Source organism: Tauraco erythrolophus, chromosome 1 (genome assembly GCF_009769465.1).
Source record: "Tauraco erythrolophus isolate bTauEry1 chromosome 1, bTauEry1.pri, whole genome shotgun sequence".
Lineage (NCBI taxonomy): Eukaryota > Metazoa > Chordata > Aves > Musophagiformes > Musophagidae > Tauraco > Tauraco erythrolophus.
The window spans coordinates 7,148,862-7,165,467 of NC_141465.1; the positions used below are offsets into that span (position 1 = coordinate 7,148,862).

At 48.7% G+C, this 16,606-nt stretch overlaps 2 protein-coding genes across 2 annotated transcripts in view; both read right to left on the reverse strand.

The window, feature by feature from the left end:
• Positions 1-7,375: 7,375 nt before the first annotated feature.
• ZDHHC23 (zDHHC palmitoyltransferase 23) lies at positions 7,376-10,459 on the reverse strand. Its single transcript, XM_086620217.1, has 4 exons — positions 10,353-10,459; positions 9,373-10,071; positions 8,552-8,719; positions 7,376-7,687 (listed from the first exon to the last, which is right to left on the reverse strand). The coding sequence occupies exons 1-4, from the start codon at positions 10,457-10,459 to the stop codon at positions 7,420-7,422; spliced, it is 1,242 nt and encodes a 413-aa protein (XP_086476343.1). The 3' UTR covers positions 7,376-7,419.
• A 1,350-nt stretch (positions 10,460-11,809) lies between these two features.
• Positions 11,810-16,606, reverse strand: part of GRAMD1C (GRAM domain containing 1C) — a 54,076-nt gene continuing 49,279 nt past the window's right edge. Inside the window, exons 15-18 of the mRNA XM_086620334.1 lie at positions 15,097-15,154; positions 14,475-14,585; positions 13,541-13,646; positions 11,810-11,933 (exon numbers count right to left, since the gene is read on the reverse strand). Coding sequence (XP_086476460.1) covers positions 11,856-11,933; positions 13,541-13,646; positions 14,475-14,585; positions 15,097-15,154 — 353 coding nt within the window. The 3' untranslated portion in view covers positions 11,810-11,855. The remainder of the gene's footprint in view (positions 11,934-13,540; positions 13,647-14,474; positions 14,586-15,096; positions 15,155-16,606) is intronic.

Consider the following 16,606-nt stretch of genomic DNA (forward strand, 5'->3'; position numbering starts at 1 on the left):
CAGAGAACCGAGCCAAAGGGGCAGGGAGGAGCAGAGCTGGGGACCGAGCTACTGAACTAACGCCCAAGCACAGCTGGCAGCCACACTCAGTGCGCGGCAGCACAGCAGCAGCGATCCGCTGTCTCTTGGTACGCTCTCCCCCATGGAGTGCCTGACGAGCTCCTGGAATGCCTCTGAACCAGCCCTTACGGGGAGATCTTCAGCAGCCTTCCAGTACCTAAAGGGGCCTACAGGAAAGCTGGAGAGGGACTTTTTACAAGTAGTGACAGGACAAGGGGAAATGGCTTTAAACACAAAGAGGGCAGAGTTAGATGAGATCTAAGGAAGAAATTTTTTTACAATGAGGCTGGTGAGACACTGGAACAGGTTGCCCAGAGAAGTTGTGGCTGCCCCATCCCTGGAAGTGTTCAAGGCCAGGTTGGATGAGGCTTTGAGCAACCTGATCTAGTGGAAGGTGTCCCTGCCCATGGCAGAGGGGTTGGAACTAGATGATCTTTGAGGTCCCTTCCAACCCTAACCATTCTATGATGATTCTATGCTACTGGTGGCCTTTTCCTAAGCTGACTTCCTCCTTACCAGGGCTTGGCAACAAACACAGCAGGGAAGGTCTCTACCCCACACTCCATCTGAATTTATGGCATAAGGAGCATAGTGACCCAGAGGATGAAAGGTGAGGATGCATCCTTTCTCAGCTAGAGAGAAGGCAGCATTACCGCCAGCCAGAGACAGGACACACTGCCGCGGTGAGGGAGCAGTAGGAGTATGGAGCAGCAGAGTGGGTGAGCCGATTCAGCCTGTTGCTGGGGTCAGGATCAGGCTGCGCAGGCATCGAATCTACAGCTCTCACAGTGAAAAGGATGCCACAAACCACTGGATACTCAGGGGTGCATCCGATTTGCTGAACTGCAGATTCTTTCCCCAGCAATGCCACACTTGCACATTTGGTCCTCGAGGCCCAGAGCTCCCACTCACCTCTGTGCCCACTCACCATCCATGAAAATACTGCTGCTTATGTGGAGCACAACTGCCCAAAAAACTTGGAAGTACAGTCAATACTTACTTTTGAAACTGGCCGTTGCCTCCAATACTCTCACCTTCTAAGGTTTTCTTCTATTCCTAGTAGCTTTGAAAAAGATTCTCCTGGTAAGATGCCCTTTTGCTGGACAGTTCCAGCAGCAAGAAGCCAAAAGAAGATCCAGGAGGAGCTGTGCTTTGACACCCCTTTGCCCTTGCCTACTGATAATTCAATGCTAGCACGGAGCCGAAGCCTCAGCTGAATCCAGCTGAAGGACAGGGATGATGTTCAGAGATCAGGCACTTTCCTACAGAACACGGTGTGAATCAACGGGCAGATAAGAAGCTCCTCAACTTCCCCATTCAATCCACACTTGGCTGAAACAACTCATACCTCCTTGGCAGAAGCAAGGCTGTGCCTGATGATGCTGTTGAGAGATTGGACAGGACACCCCTAAAATCCCTGGCATGATGTTAGTATTTTGCAAACTAAAGCTTCAGCAAACGTTTCCCAGCAGGAGGGTGACACACAAGAGAGCTTGTTAGTCCAAGGAAACAGCTTCAGCCTGCAGCTGTGCCAGAGTATCCCTCCTGCTCCAGCGCTTAGATGCAGATGTCACTGCCTTAATGCTGGTCATGAGCCCACACTCCCACAGCTCAGGCACACTCCTGCCTGTCAGCTCCTTGCTTTTCTTAGCAAGAGAGGGAGGTGGCTGCACAGCCAGACTTCCCTTCTCCTGCACAGGGACAGGGGGAGGATTTTCACTTTGTTACAAGGGCAAACACAGAACACTGCAAAAAATCCCCTTCTCCCCAACCCCATCCCCTGCCCTACAGAGTTCTTACATGCATTCCCAAAAACCTTGACCACAGAAATATCTTCTTCTTGGTAAATCTGTACACCAGTCTCTTCAAAGTCTCCCAGGCCCAGCTCAAACTGGATTTGAAACAGTGCCTGAAGTATTAAACTATTTCCTCTGCTCTCCCCAGGCAAGCAGGACTGTAGCTGGACACCGCAGTCAGCCTGAGTCCATGAACCAGTGTAGTCTGATCCACAGCTCACGTCTTTGCAGGCCTGTCCACGCATTACGGACACCAGCGGCACTAACATGCCCTTGCCTTGCCCAGCGCACGAACTGCCACTCCAGACACACTCCTGCTGTGCAGGGGCAACACGGCAAGCCCCAGGGGAAACATAATAAAAGCTGGGGAGAGGCAGTAGTCTCACGTGTCCATGTCATCAGCACTGGAGTTAACGAGGCTGGTGGCTGCTGCACCAGCACACCACTCACCTAGCTACAAACCTGGTTCACTGCTAGTGCGAGGTCCCTGTTGTCAGCAAGCACAAAGTCATCTTCAAAGAGAAACAGCTGAACAGCAGACAGAAGTGCCACCCAGGAAAATCAAAGCAGAGCTCTGGGAACAATCAAAGGCACCTGTGATTCTACCCATTAAAAGTCATCTTGCCTTTCAGCAGATGTCCCAAGATACTGACAGAATCAAAGGCTACATCTCTTCCCACTATCTGCACAGAAACTACCCACATCATTTCCAAACATGGCTTAGAAGAGGCTTTAAAGGAAGAGGTTGTTCCTTTTTGGGGTTCTGGATGTACTGTGTGGGCAAGACACTGGACAAAAAGGCTAGGAACCTGATCGGATACTGATAATGGACGGCTCATAGGGTGCAAGATCCCGGTACAAATCCCCACTGCACAAGAATATCCCTAGTTTCCAGGGTGGTGAGGACTGCCAGCAAGTCTCTGTTTCATCCCATCGCCAATAACTCTTGCAGAGTTGAAAGAACATTTGTTTCCTAGCTTCTCCTTAGCTCCCTTATTCTTAAGTCTAAGCTCACATCTAAATAGCCATGAGATGATGGCAGCTTTTGGTCCTTTGACCTGGCTGAGTGTTGGCATAAATCAAGAAGCCACTCAACAGATAATTTCTAATAATTTATTTTGATTCATATTTGCATCCATTTGGAAACACTTAATACAATGCAAAATGGACAAACACACACACACACCAGTCCTTTCAACAAAGCTCACAAATAAGTTTCACAAAGTTTCTTCCTAAAGCTTAGGGTGGAAAAAAAAAAAAATAACAAATAAAACACCAAACCACCTCGCTCTCCAAGGCAGACAGTTCTGCCAGAGCCCATCATCCTTCACATTATCATTAGAGGAGTTCCATAAAGACAAGATCTAGGGAGGCTGAATCCCGCATATCTGAAAAGAACCTCACCTGTCTGCAGAAAGATTTTCGCTGTACAAACATCCTAGTAACAGAAAAAAATTCTAGGAAACTGTAGAGTTCTTCATAGAAAGCAATTGAGGAAAACACATCCATCATCACACACGCTTCCTGCCCTAATGAGGCAATATACATTCATATAGAAGGGAAAAAACCAAACACATGATTAAGACATTAGGCAGTGAGGCAGTATCCATTTTATCTTCAGAAGAAATTTTACAGCAAATGGTTTCATTAAGACACTTGAAAGCAACCTACTTTGAAGAACAAAGAAGCACCATCATAGCATGGAGGCTGAAATGTGATTAGGAGTCACAAGCAGCACTAACTCAGGCTCACCAGTGACTTCTGTCATTTGAGGACCAGTTAAGTGGAGAAACAGTCGGTGTGGGGACCTGTGACTTGCCCATGGAAAAGCAGGATGTAAGAAGACACAGTTAAAGAGCTCCAAGCCACCATTTACAGGGTGTACCTAATGGGGCACAGTTCCCAGTACAGACAGCAAACGGCAGGGTGCTGGCATTTGGACACAGAGGGCACAACAGCAGCAACATCATAACCCTGGGCCCTTAAGAGCTGCTCTGGTCTGCAGAAGTCCACACCATTCATGAAACAACAAATGCCTCAAAGCATCACGGTTAAAGCCGTATAAACTCACTTCCAAGTCTGGGCGGACAAACATCAAGGGCAAGTTTTACCACAATCCTTCCTTGCTTCTGGCCAGCTCTGGGTCGTCTCTTCTTACACAGCAAAAGCTTCCAAGGGTCAGCAGGGTGCTGTTTCCGGCGCTGCCAGGTGCGTGCATGCAGTTTTACAGGTGGAACACTGGTCCTTGCCTCAAGGCCACACACTCATGACCTGCATGTCCCCTGTCAAATGCAGCCCGCTCCCACTACGCCAGCACCCAGGCAGCACGGATCTAGGCAGCTACTAACACAGGGAGCGCAAGGACTGACTCTTTATGCTTGGGTTTTAACATTTTTCTACCAGCGTGTCAAGTAAAGCTCAGCAAGAAAACACTCAGAAAAGGAGTTGTCCTTTAGCACACGAGACCACAAGAAGCCTGCCCTCACCACAAGTGCAACAGGGAACGCCACCCTCCAAGGGCTTCTTTCTACTTCTCAGGGCTATCAAAAGGACAGCTCCAAAGTATGCATCTGAAGCCTGCAGCTCTTCTACCCTTTTAGATATCCTGTTACTTCAGCTTCCCATCTCCCATGGCATGCACAAGGTAAATCCTCTCAGGAAGAAGCCAGGATGGTAAACAAAAGCCATGTCCTTAAAGAAGAAAGTCACCATTGCTACACAGATTACAGCCACATGAACTTCCTATTCACTGGGGAATCAGCACTGCATTCTCCTCCTAAAAAAAAAAAAAAAATCAGCCTTACAACCCTTTTAGTGTCCTGAATGGTTCCAATTCCCTCTGGGGTGAATGCAAACAGAAATTTAACACTTCACCTGCACTATATTGGAGTGGGCTCGACCCAGGTATGGAATGGTTACATTAGTCCAAGGTCCTTTGTTCCTGATCTGCACTCCGAAGTCCACACTGCCTGGGAGACACCGCTGAGAGAGTCTCGGTGTAAGCAGCTCAAACGAAACCTCCCATGCCAGAGCTCACCAAGGGACAAGGCTACACTGAGACAGGCTGCAAAGTCATCACCAGTCTCCGTCTGGGGGAGAAAGGGAGCACCAGGCACTGCCAGGGAAACGATCTGCTCTGCTTTCTCCCAGCCAGAACTCTTCTCTCCCAACTCTGAGAAACCACTTATCTCAAACCTGTAAATGCTCCAGAGCTCGTTCAGCTCGTGGGCTCGTAACTGATTTCTATGCGTGTAACTTGCAGGGACAGAGGTTGGCTGCCTCCATTGCAGGGGTTCATTCAAGCCCAGGAAGTCATTCTGCCTTCATCTTCCCAGGGGCCAGCAGGATGAGAAGATCACAAACCTGGCAGCCCACAGCACCCTCGTCTCCAGGGTTGCCAAGCTCCAGTTCATCTCAGCAGGCACCACAAAATGCATATGTACCACAGAAACATTTACAGACAACTCATGCGGAGGTGAGATCTTTGTGTGAATTTAATGTCCTAGGATCAGGCTCCAAACAGTCAGAAGGTCATAGAGGAACAGTTAGCACAGTCCAGCTGGGTGCCTTTTTCTTCACATTAGGGACAGAGAAGTGGTCAGAAACCTTTTTGTGTGTTCAGTTAGTGGCAGGAAGCAAGAGAGGTGTCCCCTTTACCTCCTCATAAAAGTTTGCTCACTGGATGAAAAGTCGTAAGAGGAAATAAGGGACATTCAGTAAGTCAGTTACTCTCTGCACAGCCACGTTCCAAGTGCAGCTGCTCCTCAATCAACTGCTGGTTATAGAAAGTGCCACTTGAGGAGACCAAACAGTGCAAAGAGGGACATGGTCTTCACCTTAAACTGGGACACGTAACCAGGAGCACACACCAAATGTGGCAGGGATCTCCAGGGACGCCCCCACCCCTGCTACCTTTTGGCACCGTGCACTATCCACTCGTTCTTCAGAGACCACGCACAGCAGCACGCAGCCGATTTGCATCGCTCAGCCAACATCCCCCAGCTGCTGGTCCCGCAGGCGGAGTTAGGGGTAGGCATGACCTGTGCATGCTGCACATGCATCTAAACATCAGTAGCCAGGACAAGGCTCTCCCCTCTGCTGCTGCATCTCAGGCCCAACCCGTAACTCTTGCACCATGGTCCCAGGCTTTTCCAGCCAGACCTTTCATACTACTGCAGGGCCAACAACATGCACAAAGGGTTTAAAACAAAAGAACAACAAAAAAACACCCCTCTCACAAAAACCAGAAACCATCACCACCAAAACCTTGTGATTCCAGCTGAAGCTCATGTCCTGGCAATAAGACAGTTGCAGGCTGATGAGGAACAAGTGGCATTCTTGCAGAGCACGTTTAACACATTCATTCACCTGCCAGTACAGGTCATCTAACCCCAACACAGAGAGCTCCAACACATTCTCTCCCTCTCCCTGCACACGCAGGGACCGAACTGTTTCTTTGCTTTCTGGCTTAAGAAAACAGATCTACAGTCAGGCAGCTCCAGAGTGACTGGGTTGAGAGGAGACAGGATCGCTATGTTATTAGCAACACAACCAAGATGCTACCTACCAAAAATGCTGTTGGTAGAATTGTCTGCTCTCCCACAGACTCCCTTCTCCCATAGAGGGAGGAAGAAAGGTAGTTTCCATAAAGCTACAGCAACCCCAGACAGCACTTGTTTTCCTCTCAGAGTCCACTGTTACGTGTTGCTTCAAAACATCTCCTTCCCACTTGGTATATTTATGTACTGTCTTATGGCACAAGCCATAATCAGAGCAGAAGCACTTTAAGGGAGATGAGCCAAACCTTCAAACCAACACAGACCCAGTTTGCAGAAAGAACGACGAGATCGAAGATGACAGTGTCTTCTCACCCAGCTGGACAGACAGGGATGGAATAACAGAGGTGAAGGGATCTTACAAAGCCCTACAGGAACGTTGCTCATGAAGGCACTTAATACAAGCCTGTATACAGCTGGATGGAAGAGAAGACAGAAAAAAATCCAACAAAACAAAACAAAACCCAAACGACCACACCAGAGAGGAGGGAGCTGCTCAGTGACTGCCTAGACAGTCTCTTTTAGCCAAAGGGCCTGGCTTCTGCAGCAGTCCATCTGTTATCTGCATCAAAAGTTCACCCTCCTGACATCTCTGAAATACCACACATAGGTACGAGCCATGTATTCCTTGGCCTTTGCAGGAACCAGTGCATGCTCTGACGTTTAGCAGTGGGTTCCTCTTGATGCCAGGGTTCACACCTGACAAAAACTCAAGTTCTCAAAACCTCGTGCTCTTCTTCCTGCTGAGCTGAGCTGCACAAAGTTTCTCACAGCAGAAAAGGCAGCAAGTCTCTCCAGGTTTGTGCGTATGGCTTACTGCTTTCTGCATCCTATTGCTGGCTGCACGTGAAGAACCATTCTGCCTGGGAAAGCTTCCGACATTGTCAGCGGATAGGCAGCCCATACACCAACGGTGAAGAAAGGGTGTGGGAGGAGGGAGTCCTAGTGGAAGGGGCCGTTCCCCTGCTAAAGAAAGTCAGTCAAGGTCATCTGCAGAAAGAGGGGAGTCACACGATGTCTTCAGCAGAGCGCTGTGGAGGAGAAGACCCCAGGCTCAAGAAATGGCCCCAGTTGCATAGGAAACCCCTGTTATACTGGCCAGTGTCTATCACTAACCCACCCAGGAGCCTGCGCCCAGTGTTGTCCCGCAGAGCCAGCCGAGCTTCCCTCTCGGTCACGTTGTAGCTGATGTTCAACAGCTGGATAAGGAGGATGTATCCCATGCCAGCTGTTACAATGGCACAGTACCACACACAGGTGAACGACAGAGCAGAGCTGGCAGCAGGGAAAAAGATGGGAAGGAAGCCATTTAGTTTTGGAGCAGCTGCTTTAGAGTGACTTTCCCTGGTAATCACTATCCTTTCAAATCCCTGTCTACATCTGCCACAGTGATCTCACTTTGCTGCTTTCATCAGATAATCCTTAAAGGCCCTCTCAAAATTAAAGCTTCAGGGCTTACTTAACAAGAGCTTTTAGCACTACCAGAGCTACTCCTGCACGCTGCTATCGCACTACCTAGCGCTTTACTCAACTGTGTAAAGATGCTCCATCCTTGTTTAAGGACACGACGATGCTCACACTCAATCCATCATGAAATGGAGCACGGAAGAAGGTGGAGTCCCTTATGCTGGCGTACTCTGCCCATCAGTGGTAGCGCCAGTCTCTGAACTCGTGTCCAGCACTTCTCACCGCCCTCCCTGCCAGACAAACCACACTAACACTGCCTGTGCTAAGCGGATAACTCGTAGGGACAGTCGCTAGATAAACAGTGAGGGATGATAGGGAGAGAGAGCACGTGGATTGCAGACTGTCAGGCCCGTTACCTGCAACTGGGAGCAAACGTATTTAAGGGTGTCTCTATATAGGACACAATAAACAAAGACTTCAAATCCCAGCTCCTCCAACAACTTTTTCCAAACTAACAGTTTTTTCCAAACTCAGACTCCTCTCTGAGTCTCAGGCTCCCCACCTTGATAGAAGCAGTGATGAATCCCTGCTTTCCACAGCTTGTTAAGGAGCACTTTTTAGTCAGGTTTGACAGCCAATACTGCTGGCCTGGAGCACAGAGTGAGGAAGAGGAGCTAAGCTGCCTGAACAAGCCCGTTCCCATCCCAGCTCTCTCCCAGACAGATGTCTCACCTGTAGTCAGAATAGGCCCCGGGGCAGTAGAACAACGCCACGAATGGAGTCCGGCCCCTACAGATGGTGCGCAGGGTCAGCGTAATCCCATACACAGAGGTGAGCATGAAGAAGGAGAGTGCAAGGATGAACGCTTGGTGGTTCTGCTCCCCTACACAGCTGTTAATCCTCCAAAAGGAAAGAAGAGATTACTTTGGTTAAAAGGAAAAGAAGCTGGCTGCCCTTGCCTCCTCCCTGCCCTAGCCATCCAAGAACCTAATTTCCAAGGTACTCTTACACAACGCAGGCTAAGAACTTCGAAACACGTTCAAAGAAACTTTATAGCTTTTTATGGAAAGGTTACAGGCACAAGTCAATAGACCAGTAGGGTAACGACGGTGGACCGCTTGCCTCAAACTTCTAGCAAGTGTAGCATCCTTGGCTGAGACACACCTATACCCTACTGCTCCTTGGTCCCAGTACCGCACCCACACAGTCAGCTCTGGGCTCCCTTGCCCCAGGAGAGCACTAATGCAAGGTAACGGCAGGATTGCTAGTGCTCCACAGACCAAGCCAAAAAAAAAAATACACCAGATGAAAACCAGTAGAGAGCCAAAGGCACTTCTGAAGCACACTGCAGAAGTTATCAGCGATCAGGTCATCTCACTTTAAGTTGTTCTTCAAAACAGTAAGTTTGTATTTAAAAATCTACTGTTTTAAAGAACGTCATCAGGTCTTGCACATAGCAAAAGCAACCCCATTTGACGGGGACTGTAAAAGAAGAAGCAAATTAAAAAGAAGGAGAAAGAGAACATATGTAGCCTGAGCAGCGCAAAACCTACCAGACACAGTGATGGTCCAGTCTCCGCACACACCTGCCACAAAGCCGGCAATGCCCTGCTCGGGCTGGCCTGACCAGCTGGCATTTCGTGCACCAGTCCTTTTTCACACCCTCTGGCTCCTCAGCTGATGTCCTGGAAGGGCCTTTGGCCTCCCCGTTCACAGCACGGCTGCTGGCAGCTCCCGACGTGACGCCATGGAGCCCGTTGGTGCTCCCTCTAATGCTCTTGCTGGGCGGATTCTGGCGCGATGGCTTCTCGCTGCTTGCTGGGATGGAAAGGTAGCCGGGGTCTTTCTTGGCTCGGAATAGGGCTGCGAGCATGAGAATCAACCCGCACGTGAGAGCAACCACTTGGGAATACCCGACGTGGCCTCGGGGAACCACCTCCTGGAGAAACACATAGTACATGTAGCCCAAGGAGAAGAGGCCCAGGCTCAAGAAGAGGAGGGTCCGTTCCTTCCGCCGGTGGGTGAGGTAGTAGTACCACAGCACCACCACGGGCAGCGACGTCAGGATGACGAGCCCCAGCAGGAAGTGCAGAGCAGCAACGTGCAGGAAGACGGGCAGCAGGACGAGGGGCGGCACGAGGCTGACGTTGATCCTCACGGCCCCCGCAAACCACGGGACCCGCACCCGGTCCGCGACAGTGTCGGCGATCCTCTCCAGCGCTCCCGGGGGCAGAGACCTGCACGTCAGCCACCTGCGAGGGGGAAGCACAGACGACGGGCGGCCGCGCACCCCGGCCCCTTGCCCTACCTCGCCCCGCGGCGCGCACAGCCCGGGCGCCGGCCGCGCCCTTCCCTCTCTCCCACCAAGTTTCCCGAGAAGCGGCGCGCAGCTCCGCTCCCCTCCGGGCGGCAGCCCCGCGCGGGGGGACCGGCTGCCCACGGGGCTTCCCGCCAGGCGCGGGGACACCCAGAGCCGCCGCCGCCGCCGGGAGGAGGTCTCGCAGCCAGGCGGCGCGGGTCGCGGCGCCGTTACCTCTCGCAGCCCTCGTCCAGGTCCTCGCAGTCGCAGCAGCACGCCGCCAGGTGGTTCCTCCGCCCCCTCCGGTCCACGTACTCGCAGCAGCAGAGAGGCTCCTCCATCGCCGCCGCCCTCCCTCAGCCGCCGCGGGGCCGGGACGCGGCTCGCACGGCCGCCCCGCCACGCCCCTCTCGCGGCCGCAGGTGCCTCGCGCCCGCCACCGCCCCCTCACAACGGCCCCGCCCCCTCGGCGGAGCCGCGCTGCCATTGGCCGCCCGCGCCGCGAGCGTCTCCCGAGCGCGGAGGTGTGCGCGGAGGGACATCCCCCCCTCCCCCCCCATCCACCTGACGGGGGAGCGGCCCAATGCCGGCCCGCGAGGGGCGGGGCTGCCCGTGACGCGCTGGCACCTGGCTTAAAGGGCCAGCGCAACAGGTGGCGGCCGCCAGAGGGGCACGGCGGGGACCCGCCGCCCCCAGCTCCTGCGGCCGGGGAGAAGCCCCGACCAGGGGGACACGGCTGATGAGCCTTGCTGCTGGCGGTGCTGGACGCGCACGGCTGGGGAAGCTTCTCATCCCGCAGAACAGCCAGCGACCCCGCCGAGGGCTTCACCCCAGGACCCGGAATTGCACAGCTCGAGCCCCCCCACGAGCACCCCCTAAGCGACCCCGGTGCCAGGCTAAGCAGCGTGCCAGCCAGCACTGCCCTCCAACCGCAGATTTTGTGTTCCCCTTGCTTTCCCTTTTTATTTTCATCTTCCTTCTCGCAAACTGCTCAGAACAAGCTTGAAGCCAGAAGCAAAGGTGTCTCATCATCAGTGGGCACACGCCATGCTACGGAACTAAAGAGCAGCCCTTGATGGAGGGAAAATACCGAGGGCTGAGATTTCTCTGGGAGAGCTAGAAACATATGGCAGAAGGCAGACTGCCAAAGCTCACAGTATGCAAGAGAGATTTAGCAAAGAGGTGTCAAGCATTTTCCTGTTTATGGTTAATTAATCTTAAAAATATTCATCTTTAAAGATGGTGACTTGCTTTAAAAGGTCCCCATGGTTGAAAAAAAAAAAAAAACAACATCTAAATATCCTGGGGCTGGGAAACCAGTACCTGTTCTTTCTCTCCAAAGCACTCTTCATTGATAGTCATTTTTCAAGTTGACATAAAAAGCTGCGATTTCATTAGAGACAAGCCCAGCTCTGTGCTGAGGATGTTCTCCCCTTCTCTGAACCTTGCAGATCCATGAACCAGCAGTACAACAGCCCTTGCTCACTCACCACAGGGGGATGTGAGCACTCTGCAGTTTGTAAATGAGACTCCCCAGGATACAGGGCCAGCAGGAGAGACAGATCATCAGGCTGTGGGAATGCAGAACCCATCTTACTTCCTCCAGAAGCCTTTATTCCGTGCAGCTTTTGAGCCAAATAGTAAAAGGTCCAAAGGTAACAGTTACAATCCCTACCCACAAGTCCTCAAACACACATCTGTTCTTCCCACATCTTGAATGGAAAGCTGATGCGAGTATTAACTCTCAGTCTTGCTGCTCTGTGTCCTGTTCAAGTGGTCAAAGCTTCTTTGCAGCATGGAAAGGGAGCTTTTTAACTGTGAAGACACAACCATCATACCCCCCCCAATTAAGTCAGTCTGTTGGCAAGTGATATCAGATAATAAATAATGTTTCCCTCCTCCTTTTAAAGGTTTCATACAATTTCCTCCTCCCTGTTTCTAGAAACAGTTGCCTTACTGTGCTCCCCAAACCACTATACTCTACAGTTTATAATTACTAACAATCCAGTGTGATAAAGTCTTCCACACTGTCGTCTGGTGAGGTGGTAAGATAAGCCCACCCAGCCATTTTACATTCAGTCACAGTTAACGTTTGTAACAAACACTCTAAGGAACATGACAGCGAAGCACGAATTTTCTTTTAATACCTGGTCCTCCCAGCGCATTTCGGTGCACAAAATGTTTAGATTATTGACAACTCTCAGAAAACACAAAGGTAACAGGCACTAAGATGTGTCATGACTTCCAGACAGAAGCGTTATTTGGGACGAAAAAGGTGATTGAATTCTCTTTTGTTTTTCAACATTCTGTTTGTTCGAAAGGCAGTTTAACACTTTAGAATTACAAATTTTTTGGGTAGTAAGCAGAGAAACTGAAAAGGGCATGGAAACCAGAAAACACATTTCTACAGTGAAATTTCCAGCCCTCAAGCTTTTTCAAGCTGTGATCAAAATGGTTAATAGATTAATAGCAATTCTGTGTGCAGAGACACCTCTGAACAAGGAGTATCAAAAACTGCTTCTTTTTCTACCCTCCTTCAGTGCGTGGGAGAACACAGAGCAAAGTGGTGATGGATAGAGGTGCACGTGAACTCCCCCACAGCTTTCCTAATCTAATAATTTCTTGTGTCACATTTTCAGATTTAATAAAAGAACTTAACATCAGAACATTCATAAGTTGTAAGTAAAAAACAAAGTATGAATTTACTGTCCTTCACTTGCTGAGCTGAAATTTCAGCCTAGGGGTTTACCAGTCCTGGACTTCACCAGGAGAGAGACACAACAGCATTCAACAACCTCATTTTTTATATAGTGTTTGTAGTATGTAAGAGCCTGGAAATGTACGTTACTGGAAAGAAGGAAGATTAACTCCATAGCTATGGAGCATCTAAGAAACATATGGTCTGTAGAATTTATTTATTTTTCACTGGAGATTAGGTGGTCTGTTGCTACCAAGACTAAGTGAAGCTCTCATCAATATCTAGAAGAGCAGTGGGGAACAAAAACCAGGATAAGCCTGAGTGAAGAAGCCTCATAATGAGGTGGGCAAATACTTAACGTTAGATTTTGAGTCGTCTTAGAAAAGAGGATCTGTTTTGAATTATTCCAGTCTTTGCTTTGTCATGATTCAGAACTGCACATTCTCAAACACACCTCATCAATAAAGGTACTCGACAGGTTTAAGAAAAATTGAGATGAATATTTAATCTTAGTCAAAAACAAGCAAAACCAACCCAAAACATCAGAAACATGAGCATTACCTATGCACCAAATTCAAGCCTAGGACAAAACAGGTCAAGGAATCATGAAAACTTTAGTGAGGACTAGAAGACATCAAACGAAAGCTATAATGGCATAAAGGAGAAAACTTGAGCTGCTGAGAAACAAGACAAGAATATCACTGGGAAAGACTGGCAGACCTACCTGCTCAAGCATTTCAATCGAGTCTCTCAAAACTCCCTTCACATGTTTGACCTGTTCCTTATCATACTGAGGGATCTCCTCTTTTGATACCATTTCTGGGGATATGCTGAAAGAGATGGAGATTACATCAGAAATACGAAACAAGTACCTCCATGCCTTTCTAAAAGCAGCTGCTCTCTGCTCTGCCATTGCTGAAAGCACCCTTTCCCAGAAGCCGCATAAAAAGCTGCCTGCAGTTGAACTTCAATCCCTGTTGCCTTGAAAATACCGCCTCAGACTTTTGCAGACAGAAGCTGCCACAGACAAGTGAGTTCACATCACGTCTGCAATGTAAGTCCTCACACTTCAGAGGGCAATATTCTTCATAAGAAAAGCTACTCTAACCAGTTCTGAGATGATCACTACGGGAGCCCACCACACCGCTTCCATACTCAAGATCAGGTTATGGTTAACTTGTTTGCCTACACCATATTTGAGAGAGGAAGCAATATCTGAGCGTCTTCCATGTCTCTGAATACAAAAGGAAGTTTGAAAGGGAGAGGAGATTTAGCAGGAGACTCACAGAAAGAGGCTAAAAAGCTAAATTAATCTTTAACATCACATTTGAGATCATGCTGGTTCACACAGGATGAAGTGAGCACTTCAGTTCTGTCACCAGCACTATGATATTCACGTAAGATGTCACAGCAGGGTGATAAATGCAAACTAAGGCTAACACTCCCCTAAAAAACAGCTTGTCAAAGGAGAAATTTACTACTGCAAGGTGCAGTCAGACATGTCACTGGACATCAGCATAGGCCACAGAAGAGCAACAAGCCCCAGCAGCTTTTAAAAACTTACCACCAAGTTTCATTGTTCAAAAATTTATTTCTTTGGATCAGATTCTCACATAAGCTGAGGAAGCAAGAAAGCAAAGATTGTGAATTCAACTTACTTCAAAGAGCTTTCTTCCTGAAGCTGGACACGATAGAGGGACTGAGCTGCATGCTCTATCTTTGACAGTTTGAGAAACAGTGTTATATTCAGCAAGACCAAGAGCAGCAAACTGCAGAGAGAAGACAACAAAAATTAAGTCCTGTCACAATTTCAGTTGCAATGATACAGAAACAAGATCCTGGCTAAAAACAGCTAAGAGAAACCTTCTGGGAGAAAAAGCCAAAGGTGTGGGGCAGCACTACACTGGAAATAAAGATCTACCCAAACAATTCTTAGCAGTTAGCGTTAAGCTGTATAATAGCAACCAGTAGTAATGACAACAGCGTCTCCTCTTGGAACTTTTAAAGCTAGGAATGAGTAAGTTCTAGACTTTTTTTAACAGGATCAGACCTAAGTAAACCTGCAAGGCAGACGACTTTGGCAAGTCAGCATTTTCATTCTGTGTGTCACTTAAGTCAATCCATTCCCCTCCTATACCCGAAAGCTCCATTCAAATTAGGTTAGAATCTATCATGCTACACGCAGTGTTAAGTTAACATGCAAGTGAGGTAGAGACAAACACAGATAAAGACCAAGATGAGCCTGAGTCAAAATACATTTCAATGCAAGTGCGTACTTACAAGACACTCATTACTACAATGATGGTGGTGGTCCTACTTACAGCGTCTCTTTTCCTTCCTATAGGGCATGGAAGAGAAGGAGGTTAAAAAGCACTGAAGAACATTCCTAAAGGGTGCCTGCAGATACATGTCAGTGCCCAGCATTTCACACAGAATAGCTCAACAGCTTCTAATGGGAAAAAATAACAGATTATGTGGGTGCACAAGATCACCTTCAACATTCACCAAGGCATTTCTGCAGCCATTTCAGACAAGTCAGCTGGACAGTCAGCCTCTTCCATCAGGAGCAGGATTCCCCCTACCCCAGTATGCTGTGGAGAACACAGCAGTGGAGCATGTTCACACTAAACCTAGATAGCCTGAGAAGGCTACAGTCCATCCCTTACTAATTCTCATTCAGCGCATACACTGCTAGTCACACACAAGCAGAGACAGGCTGCAAAGTATGTTTCTCCTGCTTGTTCTCCTGCCCACATTAGTCTTTCTGACAACCAGTGTCGAATCAAGTTTTCCTGTAACTTGTCCCAACCTTACTGGCTTGGTTTACATGTTGGCCCTGAAGACAGTCTTTCAAAAGAGCACCTGCTTGTCATCTGGCACTAGCGAGGGAGAGGAAGCGTGCATGTCCCCTGCAAACTAAACAGCAGTCACCTACCTGCCTACTGTGGGCAGGCTGATCTTTAAATACAATCACCTCTTCTCCTAAAACAGTTCCTTACATTCCCATTTCCTGCCCGGGACAAAGGGCATACATGAAAGCTGTAGTGTATGCAAACACACTCACCTGAAAAGGTGGAGCACCAGTAGCAAAATTAAGTAATCAGGAAGTAATCTCAGTGAGGTAAAGAGTCTGTTACACAGGCTGTTGATCCAAGTGCTCCCTGTGCTATACTCAGTGTCGTCTCTCCCTTTAGGAGAGGGCACTTGCTCCTATGTCAGTGTTCACAATTCAAGTTGTGTCATGAAATCCACCATTCTCTGGTGCACATTAGTGCACAGATGTTCATCTCTGTAGGTGTAGCTAATATTGTATATTTAGTGTCCAAGTCTGCCATGCCTAGTGGCAGGGGAACTGCAAGAAATGCTTCAGTGATGCAGAAATTACAGAAGCAGACAGGAAATGGACTCTAACATTGAAAAAAATCAAATAAGAAATGATAGGGCCAAGAGGCAAGTGACAGTTAAAGTTCAATCAACTCACGAGTTCGTGTGCAGTAATTCGAAGAAATGAAGCCATTTTTTAGCAACTTCACAGAAGTCAGGCTAAATTTATTTCCTATCCTATCTCATTTTCAATCCTATGCAGGTACAGTGCATCATTTTAGGTTTGGTTGGTTTTTGTTTGTTTGTTAAAAACAGAGGGTGAGATTACGTTCAATTTCGTGAGATACTCGTCTCTGTGCACAGTCCGAATCTATTTTATGCAAGCCTAAGCACACCAAAGCATTTGTTATCACAACAGTTAAAGACAGCGAGAGTAACTCACAAACAAGTGTTACTCTTGTACTAT

Excerpts from the sequence above, each read along its gene's own strand:
- ZDHHC23 (XM_086620217.1), bottom strand. The coding sequence starts at position 10,459 with ATGGAGGAGCCTCTCTGCTGCTGCGAGTACGTGGACCGGAGGGGGCGG. Across the intron at positions 10,072-10,352 it reads CTGGACGAGGGCTGCGAGAG|GTGGCTGACGTGCAGGTCTC; the intron begins GTAACGGCGCCG and ends TCCCCCTCGCAG. Across the intron at positions 7,688-8,551 it reads GGGGCCTATTCTGACTACAG|CTCTGCTCTGTCGTTCACCT; the intron begins GTGAGACATCTG and ends CCCTGCTGCCAG.